The sequence below is a fragment of the Protopterus annectens genome, chromosome 8.part0, assembly GCF_019279795.1.
Source record: "Protopterus annectens isolate FY-2018-M chromosome 8.part0, PAN1.0, whole genome shotgun sequence".
Classification (NCBI taxonomy): Eukaryota; Metazoa; Chordata; order Ceratodontiformes; family Protopteridae; genus Protopterus; species Protopterus annectens.
The window spans coordinates 1,448,196,498-1,448,220,309 of record NC_056741.1 but is presented as its reverse complement, the minus strand read 5'-3'; the positions used below and the strand labels follow the sequence as shown (position 1 = coordinate 1,448,220,309).

The 23,812-nt window shown below is 42.6% G+C and overlaps 1 protein-coding gene across 1 annotated transcript in view; it reads left to right on the top strand.

Moving 5' to 3' along the window:
- The window catches only part of CBL (Cbl proto-oncogene), a 1,233,699-nt gene that overhangs the window by 555,764 nt on the left and 654,123 nt on the right, over positions 1-23,812 (top strand). Inside the window, exon 5 of the mRNA XM_044081051.1 lies at positions 14,284-14,405. Within this exon, the coding sequence (XP_043936986.1) occupies positions 14,284-14,405 (122 nt within the window). The remainder of the gene's footprint in view (positions 1-14,283; positions 14,406-23,812) is intronic.

Genomic DNA, 23,812 nt, shown 5'->3' with positions numbered 1-23,812 from the left:
CAGTGCTTTGCCAGAGATGGTCGTCATCTGTCACCCCTGGGATTTCGGTTGCTGGCTAAGGCTATCACCCCCATAGTGCCTTTTTTAGCAATGTCACAAGAACAAAATTCCCAACATAAAAATAGCCTCTAAAAACAACCTAAAGGTTTATGCTGCTAAACCAGAAAATGCACTCACTGGAAGCCGTCCTCACCTTGGAAGATGCTGACATTTGTGCAGTCACTGAGACCTGATTTAAGGCTGCAGAGAGCACCCCCAGCTATACCAGGTTACATTTCCTTTCATACATTTACACCACAAACTGAAGGCATGAGAACTAAAGGAGGTGGTGTATCAATATTCATTAAAGGTAAATACACGTCTGGATTAGTTAAACAGCACTATTCCCTTGAATTACTTCAGGTGCAGTTGACTGTAGGCAAGACCCCTGTTCAGGTCATTGCCAGCTATAGGACTCCTCCATAAATCAGGACATCCACTCAGCCAACTTGGATCTATGTGAGTTGATCAGGATGCAACAAGACACCGTGGTTTTGGGTGATTTTAATTGCCCATCCATTGAGTCAGTAAATTATATACGTTCTAACTCACTTGCCGAAAGGTTCCTGGACTTCCTTAACTCCAGTGCCCTGGATCAGCTGTTTGATACATCCACAAGGGGCTCAAACAGCTTGGCTCTGGTGCTCAGCAATGTGGGGGACCCCTGCACCACTCCCAGTGTGTGGCCATCCCTGGTAAGATTTGACCACAAATCAGTCTCACTAAAAGTAACACAAGACGCCCATAGCAACAGCTACACTAAAAAAAATCTCCAAAGCCAATTACAACCTCTTACGTGACAGCATAAATAACTTCCCTCCCCCCACTGATGGAACAGACACCTATGTGGAGTTCTACACCAATGCTTTATACAAGAACCTGTACAATTCTATTGACTCTGCCATACCTGATGGAACCAAAGCAAGATCTTCAAGGAAAAACAAACCTGTCTGATGGACAGCTGCCATTAAGAGGCTATAATGCTGTCTCTAACAGTAGGAAGGAACAGTCTCAAAACTTGGGAACACTCACTCCTTAACTTAAGAAAGCAAATAAGACTCCTAGTGAAGTCTTCCAAAGCTAACCTGCAATCCAGATTATCTTCCCTAACTAAGGATAACCAAAATACGTTCTTTAGTTACATCCGTAACATCAAAGATTTGCACTGAACTCTAATGATGCTACATGTACAGAACCTGTGGATATAGCAAACCTCCTGGCTGACAGGTTCAGTGGCAACTTCACTCCCCCATCCCACCACATATGCCCCAAAGCATCCCTAACACCTGCCCCCCACCTAGTACTGCCGAGGAGCAGGTCTTAAACGTCCCCTCCAAGGCCAAAAACAGCCTGTATGGGACCAAACAACATCCTGGACTGTTTTCTACATGGGTTAAAATGGGAATTAGCATCACCATTGGGAACACTTTTCAATCACAGCCTAAGCAATGGCTTCATCCCAGTGGAATGGAAAACAGCTACCGTCATCCCTTTGCAGAAAGGGGGTGCATCCATGGACCCTGGGAACTATAGACCCATTAGCCTGACTAGCCTTATCTGCAAGGCCATGGAATGAATAATCATGGACCGTATTAAAGATGTATGAAATCTTCAAACGCTCAACCCCACCCAGTTTGGCTTTGTCAAGGGGAGGTCATGCCTGTTAAACTTAGTGGACTTCTTTGAGACTGTCACCAAAGCCCAAGATGAGGGCATATCTGTGCATACAGCCTACCTAGACTTAACTAAGGCCTTTGACACAGTCCCCACTCAGGTATCATTGATGCACTCACCCAGCTGGGTATCAAACCATATATTGTCAGGTGGGTTGCAAACTGGCTCACTGGAACAACTCATACGGTCAAAATAGGGGACTCCACCTCCTCCAGCAGACCTGTAACCAGTGATGTTCCACAGCGGTTGGTTCTGGGACCCGTACTAATCGTAATCTACTTCTCCGAAGTACAGGTTAAAGCAAAGGACTGTGGCTGACAAAGTTTGCTGATGACTGCAAACTGAGAGTGATCATTGAAACCCCTAACGATGTCAATTGTGCAGACTAATGACTAGTGACAAAGTCCTGGTCTTAAACTTAATGCAAAAAAATGCATCAACAACCCCTTCGGCAAGGGTGATGTTCCTGCAAACTACCACATCAATAGCAAAACCCTAAGCACACAGTGGTGAGAGGTCTGGGCACACAGGTCAACAGCAACCTTAACTTCTATCACCATGTCTCCATAGTGGTAAGAAGGGCATTTTAGATTGCTCATTTCTTGAGTAAGGGCATTGCCTCCAGAAAGAGGTTATAAGCCCCCTGTACTCTTCCCTCATCAGGCCAATAATGAGTTCAATGCTTCCTTTGGTATGTTCCTTTCCAAATACCTGCAACATTTGGAGAGACCACAAAGGTTCCTTACAAAGAAAATTCAGGGTCTTCAAGATCTGTCTTGTGAGGAAAGACTGAAGCCATTGTCACTTTACTGTCGTACAAACTGCTCAGAGGTAACCTGAGCCTTGCATATAGACCCATCTCTTTCCCAGAATTAATGGAAATGCTGCATTTCTCAAATCAGATGGTACATGAATCACTTACTCAAAAGGACCTTAATCTGGTATGTGGCATCAACAGAACTTGCTGGAAAGACAGATTTGTCTCAGAGGTGGCCCCACCTGTGGAACTAGCTTCCTATTCATGTAAACAAAGCCCCTGTTTGGCCCTGTTTAAGCGTAATTTGAATGATTGGATGGGTAACCAAAAATTCAGCCTGGGGGCTCCACTTGTCTTGGACAGGGGCAATAGGTGCTAATTTTAGTGTCTGCTTGAACCAGACAGCCTTGGGAACACTGGTTGAAGTTGGCTAGGCTTGTAAGGGCCAGGGGGGCCATTAGCTTAGTAACCTCCTATGATCTAATAAGAAGCTGGTCATCTATATGTTTTGGAACGTTATAACCTATGACAGACTTTTTCTGTATTTACTTAAAAATGCTAGGGGGTGTTGAGGCTTTCAAAACCATTCTTAAGTCTTCGATTGTAAGATTTTGTAGCTGTACATATCCTGCTAATATTTTGACATATTTGGCTGGATGTGTTCAAATTGGAGGGAGAAGATCTGCAATGGTTTTGAAATCTACTGCATTCCATGGGTGTACTACCATTACGGTAGGTTCAGCATTGCCATCCCAAGTTGGCTGCAAGATTATGCGCTTTTGTAAATCAGTGCATTTGGGTAATAGGGACTTCGGTTTCTGTGGAAGACACTTCCTTTGTACTTTCTTTAGGAAGGGGGGATTACATTGATATTTTTCTCCTTCAGTAATTATCAAAAACTGTGTAACTATCTGATTCTTTCAGAGTTTCTCAGTGGAGCACTTTTAATGCTGAGTCTTTTAATTTGCTTACATATTTTGTATTAGCTACTTGTCTGTTTTTGATGCAACTTGTTTACTTTTGTTGGCTATTCTCTAACTTTTAATCTGAAGGGGGCATGGCAGGTGTTTGTTTAAACCTTGTTTTTAGACTGATCCAAAGGGATGGGTAGAAGTGCTGGGCTGGTAATTTGTAATTCCACCTGCCCTTTCAGAGAAGGAGGGCTGTCAGCTTAATAAGAAACAAGTTGATCGTATGCTGGAGGGGGCAGAAGGAATCAAAGGCCAACTGTTATCAGACAAATGCGGTTAATTTCTCTAACAGTTGTAAGGGCTGTAAACGTCCGCTATGGGATTTTTCTTCTACTCATTTTTGCAATCGATTTACTGTTCTGTTACCTTCTAACTACAGAATCTGATGTCAATTTTCATTCATTCCTCAATAGTTGGGTTTGGATCCGATCCTTGGATCTTACTCTGCCATTATTTTGGCTCATGGCCACTAAGAAACTCTCTAGCTTCTCTTAATGCACCAATCCCTAACCTACCTCAGATCTCGTTTGCCGCTTTCACGTTTGGACGTGGTTGCCTTGAACTCTCAGGCTTTTAAGAATAAAGTTTATTTTTTCCCTACAATATTTAAGTTTTCTGTTTATAAATCTTCAGTGTTTACACATTCTTAGTGTAGTCTCTTTCACCATAGTTGATGATTTTTTTTTCTTGCTTTTACATTTTTCTTAGCAGTTTTAATTACCATTGTTGATAATTTTTTTTATATTTCTACCCTTAATAGTTTATGAAAAAAAAATAAAACTTTCTTCTACTCTTACTTTTCTTAAGTAATTTCAGAATGTCTGAAAAAAGCTCTTTTGGCTTTAAGAAGTGCCAGAAATGTGGACACAAGTTGCCTGTATCAGATGCTCACATATTGTGCATATACTGTTTGGGCCCAGACCATGTTCAGGTAGACTGCTCTGTCTGCAAAGCCTTTAATCCACTAGCAGTGGTGGATAGAAAGAATTAATTAATCCTGAAAGGATTACTACTCTCATCTTTTTCAGAAGCTATTTCTGAGGTTCATTTCCCCAAATCCAAGAAAAAGGAGCTTTCATCCAAGTCTTCAAGGCCTTTGGGGTCCTCTACTCCCTCGTCAGATTCTACCATGGAACCACAAAAAAAAAAAAAAGCATAGGTTGGATCCAAAGACTGCTCCTGCTCAGCCGACATCTGAGTCAACAAAGACTTCTTGAGATCCTAGCTCTTCGGAACCAAGGCCTTTGCGTAGGACAAGGTATTCCCCGTCTTTTGACCCAGTGCCCTCTAGAGTAACTTCTCCTTACCTGGAATCATGCTGGCACTCTAGGTCTGCATAGGTGGCTTCTTCTTGTTCTTCCAGAAGTCTGACCGAGGCTGATGTAGTCAAAATAATGAGGACACTTCTGTTGGTGCAGATACAGATGGGAGTTCTTCCAGCTTCTACCCCTTTGGGTCAGGAATCCTGTGTTTGTACTAGTCTATCAATGTTAGCTCCTTCTCCAATCTAACATGTCATTTCAGAGCCTTTGAATCCGAGCCTTCTGGGTCCATCTGGATCAGATCCGAAGATGTTGGTATCTTAGACTCCAAAGCTATCTCTGAGTGAACTGGCTTTGAGTTTCAGAGCCGGATGAATCTTCAAGCCAAAGTGTCCCTGTTGGATCCAATGCATTAGTGAACTCTGAAGTTTTCAGAGTAGTCTCTTCACCTCAGCGCCTTGGCATTGGACAGTTCGGCTCTGACCGTTACCTCTGGTTGAATATCTTTGGGACGGGAGCCAATAAAGTGGAAGTGTGGCTTCTTTCTTCCCAGAGTATTCTGCCTTTGAGGTGATGAAGAAAGTGTTCTCTGCTTCTGCAGGACAGACAGGTCCTACCCCCTCGAATCTTTCTTCTGGATCCCACGTGTCTGTGCACCTTGAGCCCCACCATTCTACGTGACAGGGACAGCCAGCCCAAAGTCTTTAGGTTATCCAGCAGGGTACTTGTTTCTTCTGACACTTCACCTTGCACCCCATCGAAGAAGTCCCTAGAAAGAAGTGCAAGAAGAGGGGAGTCAGTCACTGAATACACTGATTTTGATGAAGGGGAAGGGTCCCATAGATCACCACCTGAAGACGTCTCATTCAGAGCCATCCTTGAGATCCTTAGAGAGGTAGTTGGTCAGTCAATAACCCTTCTTCATAGAAACTGGTATTGCTGGAGGCCTTTGGGTCAGGTGCATTTACCTTCTGGGTAACTCTACCCTCTGAGCTCGTTGACTTGGTCTGTAGGTAGGCGTGGAAGGAAATAAACGCAGTTGATCCAATCCCCCGAAAGACCCGATTGGATTCTGACACCACCTGTAGGAAGGGAGTTTTAGAGCAAGAGAGTGCCTGTAGGTGCTATGGTCTTGACACAGACCACTAAGAAGGAACTTGCTGAGTAGAGCTCTTCTGTCCATTTCCCTAACAGAATCTAGGGCTTTGGACAAATTTGGAAAGCGTGTGTATGCTTCGGTGACATTTGCCCTTAGGTTGCTGAACTACCTGGCACACTGTACAAGTCTGCAAAGAGGTTTGATTAAGGAGCTGTAAAAATCCCTTTCTGGGATGACTACTGCTGGTACTCTGGCTTCTGTGGCCTAACAGTTGGTGACCCTACAGTCCATTTTTAATTTGTCCATGAGGCTTCTCTCTAATGCAGCTGAAGTATTTCAAGGGCGGTAGGTTCAGGCATTTCCATTAGGAGGTATGCCTTGATACACTTGCGGAACCCTTCAAGTTCTTGTTCATCAGTGCGCCATTTGATGGCATTTCGTTGTTTGGCCCTAAAATGAAGGGCATACTCTGCAGGTGTGAGTGAAGTGGAAGTACCCTCTCTACAGTAGGCATACATTTTTTGACCCCCTCAAAGAACCTTCACTAGGAATCAACGAGGCAGTGGAAAGATGTGGTTTAGAAAGTCCCTGGGCCCTTTCCAAGATCCACGTGGAGATGGTTCCCCCAGGGGCAGAGGGGGGAACTCAAATGGAAGAGGCCACCCACGCAGCAGAGGAGACCCACAGAACTAAGGGCCCAGAGATTCCGTTTCTGACAGACCCTATCAGCATCCTTGAAAGGAGGCCTGATTGTCCCCCTCTGTTGGCAATCGGGGGTCAATTGTCCCTGCACCAGAGAGTCTAGCTAGACATCACAAAAGATACATGGGTGCATAGGATGATTTCCAGAGGTTATATAATTCCTTTTCCCCTTTCTCCTCCATTTTTATACAATTTTCCCAATGTTCAACCCAGTCAGAGGAAAGCAGCAGTGCTAGAAATGGAAAAGCTTCTAGAAAAAAAGTCATACAAAAGGTCCCACCAGACCAGATAGAATCTGCAACTTACTCAAGATTCTATTTAGTGCTAAAGAAAACGGGACTAGAGACCAATTTTGGATCTCAATTTCAACAAGCGAGTTCAACATACAAAGTTTCTGATGGTCACGGTTCAGTACATTCTATCCTTCTTATGCAAGGACGATTGAATGTACTCGATAGACCTTCAGGATACGTACTATCAAATAAAAGTGAACAGACAATCCAGAAGATATCTACTCTTCCTCCAGCTTGGGAGCCAGTCATTTCTAGTTTAGAGCACTCTCCTTTGGCCTCACCACAGCCCCCAGGGTATTCACCAAATGCATGGCAGTGGTAGCAGCTCACTTCAGAATGCAGGGATTCAGAGTGCCTCCATACCTGGATGACTGGCTCTTTACTGCCCCAACCAGGCGTCTACTAAGAGCATGAGTTCAGGGACTCCAGACTTGCCGCCCCCATCTGAGGATCACTATAAATTACAAGAAGTTTGTTAGAACCATTTCAAATATTGGAATTCATAGGATCAGTTTTCAATGCAGTATCAGTGACAGCTTCTCTTCCCCTCTCAAGAGTACAATCAATCAGATTCCAAGTCGGAAAAATAATTTACAGTACTGCAATCTCAGCCTGATTGATTCTGCAGGCCCTGGGATCAATGTCAATGGCTAGTCCCAGTTTCTTTAGCAAGGGTTTATGTGAAAATTCTTCAATGGATGTTAATGACACAATGGTCTATTCTTTGCCAATATACGTCAGTCCAAGTAAGGATTACTCAGGCGTGCAAGAGATACCTTTGATGGTGGATAACATCAGATAAGGTTCTACAAGGCCGTCCTTTCATTCTTACTCATCCCAAGGCCATAGTGACCATGGATGCATCCCAAATTGGGGGGGGGGGCACTTGTGAATAAAATGGTCCAAGGCACTTGGTCCCCCAAAGAGGCCAATACACATATCAATATCCTGGAAATGAAAGCAGTGCTCTTACCATTGTAGGTCTTCCAAGGCTCTCTCCCTTTCAGGACATTTGTGATTCAGACAAACAATGTCAGTAGCTTGGTACATCAACAAACAGAGGAGCCAGGTCTTACCCCTTGTGTCGAGAAGTCCTCTGAGTGTGGCAGTGGATGATATCATTCAACCGGTTTCTGATAGCAGTGCATATTCAAGGGAAGTCCAACTTGATTGCAGACAAATTGAGCAGGTCCATTCTACTACCTCACGAGTGGTCTCTCAACATGAAGTTAGAAATGATTTTTTGCCAGTAGGGCCGGCTTTGCTGCAATCTCTTTGCATCTCCCTAAATAAGTGTAGCAACTTCTTTGCCGTAATCCCCTCACAGGGGGAATCACCGAGGTACGGCTTACTTACACGATTGTCGCCCAGTCTCCTGTGTGCATATCCTGCAACTCCCTTGATCTCCAAATTTCTGGAGAAAGCTTTCCATCTGAAGAGGAAAGTCATCCTCGTTGCATCTTACTGGCCTCAACAGATATGGTTCCCCTTTCTTTGGCCTCATGTAATTTACCCACCTTAGATTCTTGATCAGATTCCAAACCTGTCTCACCCAACATGCATGATTCATCTGGATAACTCAAACCTAAAGCTGACAGCATGGTTTCTCCACTTTCTTTAATAGCCAGACAGCCCATGCTCTCATTCTCTGTCTGTCCATCATATACTTGTTATCTTCTCATAAGCTTCTACAAGAAAACTTTACAGAAGTAAATGGAAGAGGTTTATGTTTTGGATATTTCAGAAACGTATTGACCCCCTTTTCAGGCCCTGTACAAAGTGCCCTTGAGTTTTTGGCAACAAGTTTCAAAGAAGGAGCTAGGTCTTCGACAATTAAGAGTTCAATTAGTAGTCATCTCTAATTTTCACATTGGATTGGAGAACTCCACCCTGGTTTCATTTAAACTATGTAAGACGTTCTTAAGAGGTACCCTTCTTTTAATATCTCCTTATAAAGATTCAACTCCCCCAAGGGACTTAAATTTGCTACTGCAGGCCTTGATTCATTCCCTGTTGGAGTCAGCAGTGAAATTTGATCTTAAGTTTTTGACCTGGAAGATTATTCTTCCAGTGGCTATCACCTCTGCTAGAAGAATTTCAGTGCTTCAAGCATTGTCTTCTAAACCTCCCTATTTGATTTTTCATAGGGATAGAGTACAATTACGAACCAGTCCTTCTTTCCTTCCTAAGGTGGTGTCAGAATCCAACCTCAACCAGCCCATTAATCTGTCAGTTTTCTTTCCAAAATTTACAAACAAATGTGAATGTATGTTGGACTTATTGGATGTTCAGACTATTACATTTTTACTTGAAGCAAAAGAGTTTAGAAAGACTGATCGATTATTTTTTTCTTTGCAAATTCTGAATTGGGTAAATCAGTTGCAAAGGTAACTTTAGCCAGATGACTATGTGATTTGTATATCATTTGTCTACAACACTTTGCGTCTGTCCTAACCAAAACCGTTAAGAGCCCATTCAACTAGGTCCATGACAGCTTCTTCAGCGTTTCTATCTAGGGCATCCATGGGCAACATGTGTGGCTGCAACATCAGCCAATCCTCATACTTTTATTACTCATTACAAATTGGATATGTTCTCAGAAGCCTTTGGCTCAGCTGTGGTCAGGGATATCCTTCCTTGGTTCACCCAGGATTTTAGGTAGCAGGGGATTTCCTTCCTTGGTTCACCCAGGATTTTAGGTAGCAGGGGATTTTGTCCCAATTGTTGAGGAATGAATGAAAATTGACATCAGATAAGGAAGTTATGTATTCACCTTAACGTTCCATCTGTGTTGTCCATTTTCATTCTTCAGCTCTCCGCCTACCAACTCCCAAACTTGTTCTTACAGAAATCAATTGTGAAAGAGAGCTTATAAGGACACCACTGTCCTTTATATTCAGTTCCAGGTAATGGCTTCTTTTGTTAGGAATGTTCTATTGATGGTTCTTACTTTGTCAACCAGCAAACAAAGGTATGTTAGAGATTGGTGCATTATGGGTAAGGGAGGAGCTTGAGAGTTTTTTGGTGGCCACGAGCTAAAATAATGGCAGAGTCGGATCCTTGGGTCGGATCCAAACCTAACTGATGAGGAAGAATGAAAACGGATAACCTAGATGGAACGTTATGGTGAGTATATGACTTTTTTTTTTCTTTTCCTTATTTTAGATTCTTCATGCCAGTCATTAAAAGTTGACCAAGAGGCAGCTGTTTTAAATTTCTTTGTAGGATTTTATAGAATTTTCTTATTAAACGTTCCTGTCTGACTATTTTACCAAGTAACTACAGCTGTCTTGACCATATTTATGAAACACAAACACTGGCTTTTAGTACACCTGTACTGGCGCCCATTGTATTCTGCAAATACAATATTACCCACTTCCATACCTAAGTGTACCTGTATGCAACTGTGATTATAACCACAGTCATGTTAGTAAGGAATCCTGAATGTTCCTGAATTATTTTCTCTCTGATTAAAACCCATGCTCATACATATCAAGGATACTTTGTCTATATGACAGGGATGCTCTGTCCTTGTTACTTGTCAAAAACTTATCTTGTTTAAAGGATTGCTACTGTCATCCAGTTTCCCCACTCTGCTATAATTGTATCTAATATGTAGAGATGGTTAGTAAAGCTTACCTGCAGAGACTTCAAACTCTGTTGAAGGTGAAAGAAACAAAACTATGTATTGATACTACAGAAATTTGCCAAACTGAAAATCTGTCACAAGTGGGCCCAGTGGCAGGTTCTGCAGCAATACATATGTGGTTCGAAAGATCTGAGATTTGACGGCATAAAACTATTAAAGTACCCAAAGAATTTCAAACAATAGAGTTCAGTAGAGAAGAATAGTCTTGTGTATTGCAGATAGATCACATACATGAGAAGACAAGGCAATCAAGGTCTTCCCAAGTACAAAAAGCTTTATTCTTTTATATTTTCAATTGATAGCAACTATATTGTAACTATTAAACTTCAGAAATTGATCAGTTAAAAAAATAATGCCTTTGCATTATTTTCCTAGGTAAGGATCTCCTGACTCTTATCTGCAACTTCTTGTATTAGGCACAAGTTCCAAATTCCATAATAGAACATCTGATGATGTAAATCTTTCATTCCTTACTGTTAGGACTTGAGTTCTGTCCTCGGAACCGACACGGCCATTTCCAAGCTCGCGCCAGCCAAAAACTCTCAGCTAAGACCCTACCCATAATACCCCTCTCATAGTCTCTTCAGATCTCGTTTGCCACGTTCCTCGTCAGATGTGCCTAGACATCTCTTTCAAAGCTAAGTGGAAATTTGTGATTTTTTTGTGTAGTTTCTCTTCAAACTTTGTTTTTAGTCAGTTTAGCCTTTTCTTATTATCGCCTATAACCTGCTTCTATTTCCTACCCTTTACCTTTGGTAGTTAAATATCAAACATTGTTGGTACTGTCCCTCTCTCCTGCCTTTGGTAGGCCTTCCTTTACCAGTATTTTTAAATACCATCGTTGGTATTCTCTCCTTTTCTTTTCCTTGTTATAGTTGTTTCCTTTAGAATAGCCCTTTGTTGCTTGTACTATGTCAGACAAAGTTAAGTTGGGGTTTAAACAGTGTGACAAGTGTAGGCGTAAGATACACAACTCGGACGGACACGCTCGATGCGTTTACTGTTTGGGCATGGACCATATAATGATTGTGGTATTTGTTCTAGTTTTAGCAATCACACTCTAGCAGAACACAAAATCAAGCTAATTCTGAAAGGTTTAAGCAAAATGCCTTTTTTGGAGGCTCTATCTGGGTCGGAGGTTTCACCTCCTCCTAAGACCAAGAAACACAAGGAAAAACGGAACCACTGTGTTCCTGCATCTCAATCAGTTATGGAACTAAGTCATCTCCCTGCTTCTCCGGCACCCTCGGCGCAGACCTCTTCAGCACCAGGCCCTGTGTCTTCTCCCTCAGTGCCATCCCTGATGTTGACTCCTGTTTCGCTTCCAGCCTCGGCATCATCAGCTTCATTGCCGACCTTTGTTCTGACACTGGCTTTCACGGCCATACCTGCTTCGGCACCATCCCCGGCGCCGATAGCTTCTTCAGCTCCACAGACTATGACCTTGGTTCCCAAAGTCGAGTATCCTCCAAGAACCAGATACTCTCCAATGTACGACCCTTTTTTGGGGCACCGGTTTAGTCCCTTTTTTGAAAGACCTGATTCTCCTTCAGCAGCCTCCTTTAGATCCACCAGGAGTCTTTCTGAACTAGATGTAGTGAGGGTTGTAGGCCAGCTTCTGGCAGCTAGGGGATTGCCCACTCCAGCTAGACCTTCCGTCCCCTTTGGTTCGGAATCCTTCACAGCATATTCTCCTGTTTATCCTCTTCCGGCTTCTACCCAGGCCACGAAGATCTCGGTACCGAAGTCCACCCCGGTGCATACTGTCTTGGCCCCGACTGTGGTGTTTTCCCTGTCTGCACCAACCACCCTTGCTGCATTGGAACCGATGCACACTGGCAGCAGTGTTTGGACTGGCGGCACCTTGGTACCTAGCCCAGCGCCTATTTTTTCGCTGGTGCCACGTACGTCTACAGTTCCGATGGCTTCAAGTCCTCTTGGAGCTCCTCACCTGGAGGTGGGCTCCTCAGGGCGGGGTGTGACCCCAGTTCCGAGGTTGTCCTAGGTTTTGGGCTCCCATTCCTCCTCTGGGCGGGCCTGCTTTCCAGGTGATGGAGTGGGTTCTTGCCTCTGCAGGCTCGCAGTCAGCATTAATTACATCGGCACCAGAATCCCCCTCTAGCATGCAGCTGTCCCAGCCCCCTACTTCAGGATCCCGGGCACGGGAGCTGCAAGACCTCCCTTTGAAGGGAATCCTTTCTCTGGAGTCCTCCTCAGAAGATCCCACTGGAGAGCCACCCCGGAAGAAACGGTGTAAGAGGAAGCACCTTGATTCCCCTGAGGAATCTATCACTGAGGACACAGATTGCGATGAGGGGGAAGGGTCCCCCACGGTCTCCCCCAGACGACTCATTTGGAGACATTCTTGAAATCCTCAACCAGCGGGGAGACTGGAAGTCCTCTAACCCTTCTTCTGAGGAATAGGTGTTCTTGCAGGCCTTCCGTGCCTGGCCATCTACTTCCTGGGTGACCCCACCTGCAGATGAGCTTATTAAGCTGATCGTGCAGCATGCCTGGAAGGCCCTGGACAACGTAGAATCTGTCCCCCGGAGGCCGGACAAAATTCTATCCACCCCTGAAGACCAGTCCAACTGGTCCAAGCAGTTGACTGTTGATTCCATGGTCGTGGCGGCAGCCACCAAGAGGGAACTGGCAGAAGATAGTTCCACTGTCCATCCTCTGAACAGGGAATCTCGGGCCATGGACAGACTAGGGAAGCGAATCTATGCTTCAGTAACCTTTGCCATTCAGTTGCTGAACTATCTGGCACACTTCACTCTCCTCCAAAGAGACCTAATCTCTGAAATGGTATGGTAAGACATAACTTCTTTTTTCTACTCTGGCCATATTGGCACTTTTCATGTTTGCAAGAAATAATTCATCAAAAGCAGAGTAAAACTATCAGGAATCAGTCTTGAAATAAGGCCAACTTCCAAATAGAATATTCATTAAACATATTTTCCTTTTTCTTGCAGTTCTCCCTTCGCATTGTACTACTCAAACTTCCCAGTAGCCCCCTCCCCACCATGTCCTCCACTGCTGGAGATGCTGCTTTTAACCCAGGTTGCTGCCATTTAGGTGGAGTCTCCCGCCCTGTGTTGATGGGCAGTACTAATAAATGAAGTTGTGAACTTGCACTTAGAATGTATTTAAGTCACTGCTGATGCCCTTAATTTGATAGAGGACTGTTCCTTTCCAGGGCCATTCCTCCCACTCTCTTAATGCAAGACGTCTGTACAAAACCAAAAGTAATTGGAGGGGAAGATCCAAAAATCAGGAAATTAAGGACATATTTTTGAATATTGTTCTTATGAACTTAGGTTGATAAGACTAACAGCTTTTTGTATTAGAATGCATGTTCTGAAGAATATGAAGTCAAACTCAATCTTCAGTGATTTGCCAGAGAATCACAAATTTTGAGGAACAGAAAAACACAAAAATACGAGGCAAAAATCTGGGCATTCTGCAAAATTCTAGGCAGTTTGAGGTTGATCTTGGGCAGTGATGTGGTATTGTACTTGAAACTAGCTGAATTGCCTATTGTGAAATTGAGGCCATGAAACATCCACATCTTTTTATAGCAGTATTTTTTTTGGGGGGAGGGGTTATTTAATTTAACTTATTTGTTGGTTAAATTTTGCTTTCCCAGTGCCAGCATGATTAGTGGGTGCAGAAATGTTGTAGTCCAGTATATGGAAGTAATGTGACCGTGCTTCTTTATATTTTTGGACTGTTAGCTGTATTTGAATTTATATAGTGCTAGTGTTTTTTTTAAGATTTTTAGTTTGTATTATTGCATATTCTAACTTCAGGACTTTTTCATTTTCATTTCCATAGCCTTGGTCATCACTGTTACGAAACTGGAACAGTCTTGCAGTTACTCATCCTGGCTATATGGCATTCCTGACATATGATGAGGTTAAAGCCAGGCTTTACAAATTTATTCACAAACCAGGCAGGTAAGGCATCATTGTAAATCAACTCCTATTTTCGCAAAAATCATGGACTGGTAGTGACATGTGCTTTTGTTAGTTTCTTCATTATCAAAAGTTGGGTTGACCATTTGACACCAACAGTCAGAAGAAACGATACTTGGACTGTTATTTGCCTCACCTGAATTTCTAGGGTGTCAGATGTTGTGGGGTGAAATAGGATTGACTACATTATTCAATTGGTGCTACTGGGTTTTGAAAATTTCTTCGTAACAGTAATTTGCAAGCCATGGTAAACAAGGTTGACACTGCTTGCATAATGTTTTGCATTTTGTGCTCGTTGCTGTGAATTAAAAATCTGAACAGTTACTGTTTTTTCCGTCTTAGTAAATTTTTCATAATTTCTTGTGCAGACTGCTGGATGTTCTTCGTGTTTCACTGTTGCAGTCATTACATTTGGGTAATCTGCTGACAGATTGCCCTCAGTCGGCCTGATTAACAAAGTCTTGGGGTCCTGCGTCGGTTGCTGTCCCTTCTTCCATGACGTCAGGTCGTCGGGTATAAAACATGCAGCTGACGCCATTACACCAGTCTTTCTTGCTGCGCGGTGCCCGAAGCAGAAGCAGTTCGCAAGTGCCGGTCGGCCAACTCCTGAAATTTTTGTTTGCGAGTTTCAGAACCGAAGTCTTCAACTAAAAGCTAAGTGCCCTGTTGGGGAAACTTTTTCTTGCTCCTTTCCGATGTCAGTAAAAGTTAATAATTGTAATGTTCCTTGCTGTCAGTTTTGTGCTAAATTTAATCAATGCACTATTAAACGTCGGTATATTTTTGCTTCTAAATATTTTGGCTCGAGATTTAACTATCCAGAAATGTCGTTGGTTAGCAATCCAACTACCGGAATACTAAAATGCGCAAAGAAAAAGACAGAGACAGATCGTCGAGGTCCAAAACTGACGAAGAAGCTTCTACTAAGCCAGTCGCCGGTACTCAGTGAGGCACATTCGCAGCCCCTGATAGCCACTACTTTTGATTTGCAGGCCTCTACTGAGACCCATTCGGAGTCCGGTATGCCGCGAGATACTTTAAGTATTGAACCCGTGGATGTCTCTAGCTTGGATGGGTCCGGAGCCGCTGAGCAGGCACTGACTTCTGAGGGTGTTTTCAGGCATAAAGATTTGTATATTAAACTGATGCCATCTTCAAACTTAAGGCCAAAAACTACTTCTGTGTCTAAAAAACTGATGCATGGGCCATGTGTACAGGCCCCAATGCCTAAAAAATAAAAATGATCAAAATGGCTGAGGATTTAATTACCTTGATCAGGGGTATCCATTCCCCTCCTGCTAAGAGGCCTAGGCAAGGCACTGACGGAGTCTTCAGATCAGGTTTCTATTTCGTCTGATTCCTCTTCTAATTAGGAATTATCTATTCCCACTTATGAGGACACTGATGCTGAAGATTCCATCCCTTCTGCTTCTCCTCTTGAGGATTTTTCTTTTGGAGAAATTTTGTATACCTTAAGGGAACACTTTCACTGGGAGAGTCAGGATTTTTCAGAATCTAAAAAGAGACTTGGGGATTTCCTTCTTCATCCTCGGCATAGGCCTTTGTCTATACCTCCTGTTCTACACATTGTTGATGTTTTCTCGGAATCCAGTATGACACCAGATTCCCTGTCTCTGGCTCCTAGTAAGCCAGACAGATATTACAGGGTTCCTGACTCCCACAAATTCCTCTTTAAAAGCCCAACTGCTGACCCTGAAAGCATTTCTCAGGGTCCCAAGGGCATTAAGGCTTCTACTGCTAAAAATCCTACCCCTTCTGATAGAGATTCCAGGGCGTGGATAGATGGGGTAAGAAGGTTTACATGTCTGCAATCAGTGCTTTAAATTGTCAATTTCATATGCTTAAATATCAACAGCATGTCATGGGCTTACTTAAACAGAAAATGATGTTGATTTCTGACTGTGTGGAAAATAGAGTTGCAGGATTTATTGCATTCAGCTGAACAAGTTGGAAAACATACTTTGCAATGTGGTTTTGATTCCTTGGAGACCTCTTGCAGGGCTGCTGTTAACTGGATCTGTGATAAGAAGGCATGCTTGGCTCAAGGAGCAAAATCTGCCTGACCATGTTAAAGCAAAATTGTTGGATGCTCCTTTGCAATAGGACAGGCTATTTGGTAATGAGCCAGAAGAAGTTTTGAAAAAGATGGAAGATAAAGCTAAATCTATGCAAACTGTAAAAGATTTCCTACAAGTGCAGCCACCCAGGTTCAGTAGGCACTGACCTACTAAGAACTGGTCCTTTCCAGTACCCACCAGAGCCGCTCAGGTCAAACCCAGACATTCCAAAGGCTCCAGGTTTCAGTCACAAGGAACTTATAGAACAAAGCAGTGGGGTGCCTCCACCTCCAAATCTGGAAGTAAAAAGGCACCTTCTTATGGTAAACAGTCTCAGTGACTTTCAACTGCAGTCACCAAGCACTTATCTTTTGGCCGCCTCTTTGGGGGGGAAACTGGCACTACATGCACGAAACTGGCAGCTGATTACCCAGGACAAGTGGGTTTTAAATTTAGTATCCCAGGGATACAGATTTCATTTCCACACATTGCCAATCCCAAACGGATGGCCAGATCTGTCTCCAGGCCAGTGGGCAGAGGCCCAGAAACAAGTTATATCCCTCATGAATATGGGAGCTATTCAACCAGTACCAGAAAAGGAAAAGGGACAAGGTTTTTATTCAAGATGTTTCCTGGTACCCAGAAAAGACAAATCATGGCGCCCAATTCTGGACTTCTCCATTCTAAATACATTTCTGGGCATTCCAAAATTCAAGATGCTGACTCTACAACAGTTACTACCTGTGCTAGGCAAGGATGCCTGGTTGGTAACTCTAGACTTAAGAGACTTACCTGCATATCCCAATCAGGGAATCTTGCAGAAGATACCTCCGCTTCAAAGCAGGCTATTTGCATTACCAGTTCTCTGCACTGCCCTTTGGCTTATCTACTGCGCCCAGGGTCTTCACAAAGTGCCTGATACCAATAATTGCATTTTGCAGGCAAAGAAATATTCAGATTTATCCATACCTGGACGATTGTCTAATTCAGGCAGAAAACAAGGACACTCTTCTAAAACATCTGGCATTTGTAAAAAGACTTCTAACTTGTCTAGGGTACACCATAAATGAAAAGAAATCACAACTGGTACCCTCTCAAATAATTACATTCCTGGGTGCAAACTTGAATACAACTGCCCAGATGACTTACCTTACGCCAGAAAAACAAATTCAATTGATGACTTACTTCAAACAGATGGCCTCAAAAACCCAGCTATCTGCAAGACAAATTCTGCAGGCCTTTGGGTTCGTGGCTTCCTGCAGTCTAATAATTCCATATGCAAGACTGCATATGAGGAAACTTCAATGGTACCTAAAAAGCTTATGGAGTCAACATTGTCACAGCCTGGAAACAGTGATTCCTGTCATTCCTTGCCTGCGGCAAGAGTTCCTATGGTGGGCAGAGGCCTGCCACCAAAACAAGGGACTGTCATTCATTCCACCCCCTGCTGCCCAAACCTAAGTACAGACTCATCCAATTATGCTTGGGGGACGCATCTGGAGCCCAAATCAAATGCACCTACATATCAACCAGAAAGAGATGCTAGCTGTACAGAATGCTCTGACAGCCTTCAAGGGCTATCTTCATCCATTACAACTACTGATAGACAGACACCACAGTCATGCGGTACATAAACAAGCAGGGGGGTACCCATTCCTATCCCCTTTGCAGACTAGTCATGGCTTTGTGGAAAACGGCCTTGACTTATCAAGTACATCTACAAGCTCAATTCCTGTCAGGAAAGCTAAATACTCTGGCAGGCGAACTAAGCAGAAATCTTATGGACTCACACAAATGGAAACTGGATCCACAAATCTTCAGCATGTTGATACGCAAATGGGGGAGCCCATACATAGATCTTTTTGCATCACCCCAAAACTCTCAGTTGGACAAATTCTGCACAAGAGTTCATCACGAAAAATCTTGGAAAGTGGATGCTCTATCCTTAAACTGGAAAAACTTGTCAGTCTATGCCTTTCCCCCTCTGCCTCTGCTCTCCGAGGTCTTACTAAAAGTCAGACAGGAAAAAACAAAAATGATTCTGATTGCTCCAGACTGACCTCGCAAACACTGGTACTCGCTCCTATGCAGTATGTCGCACCTTCTACCGTGGTACCTGCCTCAGACACCTTACCTAATGTCTCAGCAGAACTATCAAATTCTGCACACTCTGCTCCAAACTCTGAATCTTGCAGCATGGCTAATCAACTAATTTCACCGTTTACATCTCTCAGCAAACCTGTGATGGATGTCATTTTGGAGGCTAGAAGGCCTAGTACTAGAAAATCTTATGCTGACAAATGGAAAAGATGCTGTGCCTGGAACCATGCACAAGGAATAAGCACAGCAATGCCCAATATTCCTCAGATTTTACAATACTTAACTGAGATGCTTCACAAGGGCATATCTTTTTCTTCCATAAAAATCCATGCCTCTGCCATTTCAGCTCATTCCAACACAGAGCCTCCCCTGTTTTTTCATCCTCTGCTAAAGCAGTACCTCAGAGGGGCCAAAATTTTAAGACCTCCCAGGAGAGCACCAACTCCTGCATGGGACCTCAATTTTGTGTTAGAAAACCTCACTCTGCCTCCTTTTGAGCCAGCTGCTACTGCAGACCTAAAATTTCTCTCTTGGAAGATGGCTTTTCTTTTAGCAGTCACTTCAGCTAGAAGGATTTCAGAACTACATGCTCTTATGGCAGTGGAGCCTTTTATTATCTTTTACCCGGACAGGGTGGCTCTCGGGACCAATCCATCCTTTATGCCTAAAGTGGTATCTAGTGTGGCTCTTAATCAGACCATTCATCTGCCAACCATCTTCCCAAATCCACAGAACAAGGGTGAGTGGATTCTGCATTCATTGAATGTACACAGACAACTAAGATTCTACTTAAACAGGACAAAATCTCTAAGAAAATTTGAGCAATTACTGGTGGCATTTGCTGCAAGGGCAGAGGGGAAGGCTATTTCAAAGCAGACTGTTTCAAAATGGATAAGCCATTGTATTCGTTTCTGCTACATGCACCATGGTAAACCTGTCCCCAAGGGGATCAGATCTCATGCTACCAGGGCTGCATCTACTTCTGCAGCCTTTCTCAGAGGGGTTCCTACCAGGGACATTCTAGAAGCTGCTACATGGAGCTCAGTTCATACTTTCACCAAACATTACCATTTACCTCTGTTCTCTAAATCCAGAGCAGGCTTTGCCACTGCTGTCCTGCAGGGCATTATAGCTGCTCCTAATGCTGTATAATTCCATCCTCCCAACCATAGCTTTGGGATTCTACCCAAATGTAATGACTGCAACAGTGAAACATGAAGAACATAGTACAGTTGTGTACACTTACCATAAATGTAGATGTTCGAGTGTATTCACTGTTGTAGTCCTGGTTACCCACCCTCCAGCCCCCTGTTTTTCTATTACTATACCTCTCATTTCTTTTACTATGCTTAAAAGCCTTTGTGGTGTGTTTGCTTTTGTTTGGAGGTATATTGTTTGTGTTTTAAATTATATACATATATATTTTTTGCTCCCCATTTGGGGGGCACCTGACATCTGGGGCAAGAAAAACTGATGTAATGGCACCGGCTGCATGTTTTATACCCCTGACGACCTGATGTCATGGAAGAAGGGACAGCAACCGACGCAGGACCCAAGACTTTGTTAATCAGGCCGACTGAGGGCAAGCTGCCAAAATGTAATGACTGCAACAGTGAATACACTCGAACATCTACATTTATGTTAAATGTACACAACTGTACTTTTATGATTGTTCTGGAAGTTGTAATAATTGTGCTTTAGCGAAAATGATGATGAAGCTGCAGGTGTGGTCTTCAGAAGACCTGTAATGTTCAGGCAGTTAACAGTACATTGGTGTCTTAATTGTATAACTACTGCTATCACAGATTGCCCTCTTCTGGTGCAACAAGTTGCAGTGAGTAAAAGGAATGTGTTAGAGCTGTCTTCACGCACCCTTACCCAGCCATTCATTGTGCTTTTTTCTGTTTGTTCATGTTTTAAAGAGTGCTGTGCAGATTTATTTCATGGGTGGGGGGAAATTTCAGAGCTACAGTACCATTTGTACTTCAGGTGGTAGCATAAAATGTGATTTTAACCTGTCGTCAGCATGCCTTTTGAAGAGTTGAGAGCGAGAGAGCAGTGTAAATCATTGAATAACAGAGGAAACAGCTATACAAAGGTATCTCCACCTCTTTCCACTGTGACTGCAATACATTCCTCCAGCTGAACTTAAGCCCACAGTGAAGTGGCATTTCATAAGTATATGCTATATACTCATTTATAACTGAAATTAATGGTTTGCAGATAGTATAAAGTTTCATGTCTGCTTTTATTTAAAACTTGTGAAAGATTGCTGTAAGCAATGTAATCACCTAGCCACAATGAGTACTTATTTTGGCAATGAACTTAATTCATTCCACAAGTCTGTAATGAAAACTTGTTTAAATTGGATTGCTTTCCTAATTTGCATTAGTCTTTCCTATTAATCGTCTAAAAAGGTAATAAATTGAATTACTGGGTCACTGTCACTTAGATTATCTGTGACACTGCTGATGCAGGTGTAGTTTCTTAATTTGCTGCTTTGGAGTATGGAACAGTTTACTGATTTAGGCTTTTTCAAGTTAGATACATTTTTGTCATTTGTTTGGGTAAGCCCACTGGCCAAGGTGTCCCTTTTCTGGAGCAACCCAGGAGCACAGTCTAGCAGTAGAAAGACTGAAGCTGTACACCCTGGACTACAGGAAGTAGCTCCCTGCACTGGCTACCACATATTTAGTCAACAGTTCTTTGTTAGTCATACTTTTAAGTAGTAATTAGTCAAGCAGTAGATGGGCTGTGAACACTTGTATATTTGGCTGTCACTCTGACACTTGTTTGTCTTTCATTTCTTTAGTCTTTTTAGTGTAGTTGGAAGAAATCCCACTAGATCAGGAAATAAAGTAGAAAAGTGATGTAAACTGGTGGTTCTGTCTACAGATTTTTTTTCATTGTGTTCTGAAAATGTAACACCTAGTGCCTAGTCACTGTATAGGCAAGTTTTTTGCCACTGCCTGCCATAGATGAAAATATTTTCCAATAATGTTAAATGTATTGTTCAGGCTGTGGAGGTAGACAAGAGTATTTTGGGTTGTCATTCTTTGGAGGTTTTGGTTTTTGTCTAATAAACCTGACTTCTCCCTTGGCAACTGATGTGTTTTGCTCGTTACAGTTCCTGACCAGGGCATATGCATATGTAGTTTCTATGGAAGCATAGCATGACAAATGCCTCTTGTTCATGTCTAGTCCTTGTTCATTTCTAGTCCTTTGTGCTATTTATCTTACTTGCTTTAGAAGATGCTGACATTGCAATAGACTATTCCACTTCCCCAGTTCAATGCAGTATACCTCTGGTGGCTGCTCATTGCCACCTTTCTTTCCAAAACTCCTCCAGTGCCCATGTCACTAGTTAGTTGTAGGTTGTGTGTCATGGGACTATAACTCTGTCTGCCACCAAACTGCTTTATGTCACTGTTATTTTAGTAATGTTGGCTGCTAATTTTGAAGGTGACTCGTCATAAGCTGTGCTGGTAACACTGGGAAAAATTAGGGACTGGTGACACTGTTTAAAATGTAAATCCTGTTATTTTTTGGTTTAGAAAATTGAGGTAGTTTGCTTTCACTTTTGTTCATCTGTGTAATTGCAAGTTTTGTAGTCTCCCCCCACTGGGTCGAACATGCCTAGTCTTTTGAGTGTGGTGGCCTTGAGTGATGTTAGTATTGTGTTCATTGTGCTTGCATGAGGTGGCAGTGTATTTGTTGAAGAATGCTGGTGAAGTCGAAAACAGTTATTTTATTTTATTTACCCAGTTCTCTCCAGTGTTATCCCTTCACTGTCCTTCACACAGTCCTGCATATTTGCATTTGCTTTGTTGAAGGAGGGATGCCAGTTGCATGAATAGTTGTACTGCTACACCAGAACTTGAGTGCTGCATAAGGAAAAATATAGTGAGCCCTTTTTATAGGTCACTGGATTTTTTTTTTTTGATATTTTGGTGTTTTATCGTACGTTAAAATATAGGCCAGATGCTTTCTGTGATGTGCCGTAATTTTGAGGTGTTTCATCTAGAGTTGTCCATCCTCTCTTTTTGCCTGAGATACACTGTGTGATTGCAAGAGGTAATATTCAGGCAGTTTGTTTAGGCTGCATTGCAAGTTCATGTTGGGTTGTGTAATGCTTGGCAATTTCAGTTTTTAACCATTGCTTTATTCTGTTAAGCAAATTTTATTTAGGGAACTGTTATGAAAGTTTTTTTTCCCTCGAATGTTGAGCAAGAGTTCACTAAAAGACTTGAATATAATTGCGTAAAAGATGGTGTTTTTTTCCAGTTGCAAGGCTTCTTCAGGTAATGTCTCAGAGATGCTGTCATAAGAGTAACTGCCATGGGTTTTTATGATACATATTTTGAAAGTGCAGGGCAGTGTTGTAGTTAATTTTTAGATAAAATGCTGTAAATGTATATTGTTGTCATTTGAACTGTAAATACTTCTGGGCACAGTTCTTTTTATGATTTTGGCCTGTCATAGCATTATTCTCCTTCCCCTATACAAGTTCTCTCAGCCAAGGGTGGCTTCACTGAAGGTGTGACTTTACATTTCCCATGAACTTGAGCCGTCAGTAAATGATACATATAGTTATGATTTAGATGGCCTCATAGTAGACTGACTGGCTTCTTTCTAGAGGTTTATTGGGGTTGCAGAAGTACTTGTGAATGCTTTAACTCCTGTGCTTAGGGTCACTGTATGCAGTGATGCTATTTTCCTCTGCTCTGCATGCCAATATCCTTAAGTCCATGGAACATCACCCTACCAGTCGGAGGCATTGCATTATAGTTGGAAATAGTTACTTCGCCAGCACGAAAGTCTTTAGCATTCACCTCACAACAAAATTGAGATTACCGTAGGAAGTGTCGAACAGTTTAACCCACTTTTATTTCTGTACTTTATGTGCATTACAGTCAGACTGTGGTAGCATCGTATATGCACCATCTCTTTTAATATTTTTCCCATTTTCCTGATGTTTGCACTTCTGCTTAGACCATGCTTTTCTTTATTGCAGTCATCTGTAAACTTCTGTCACTTGCAGCATACTCTGTGATCAGTTATTTGGCAATACTATTGCAAAACAGTCTTGTCAGTCTGCTATGTTACAGCCATTTGTGTCACACCATATGTGTCTTGTACCCTTTAAGAGACAGTTGCACACTCAGTACAAGGTTTTCTTATCCTTAGAATGTATTTTATTCTGTTTAAGAT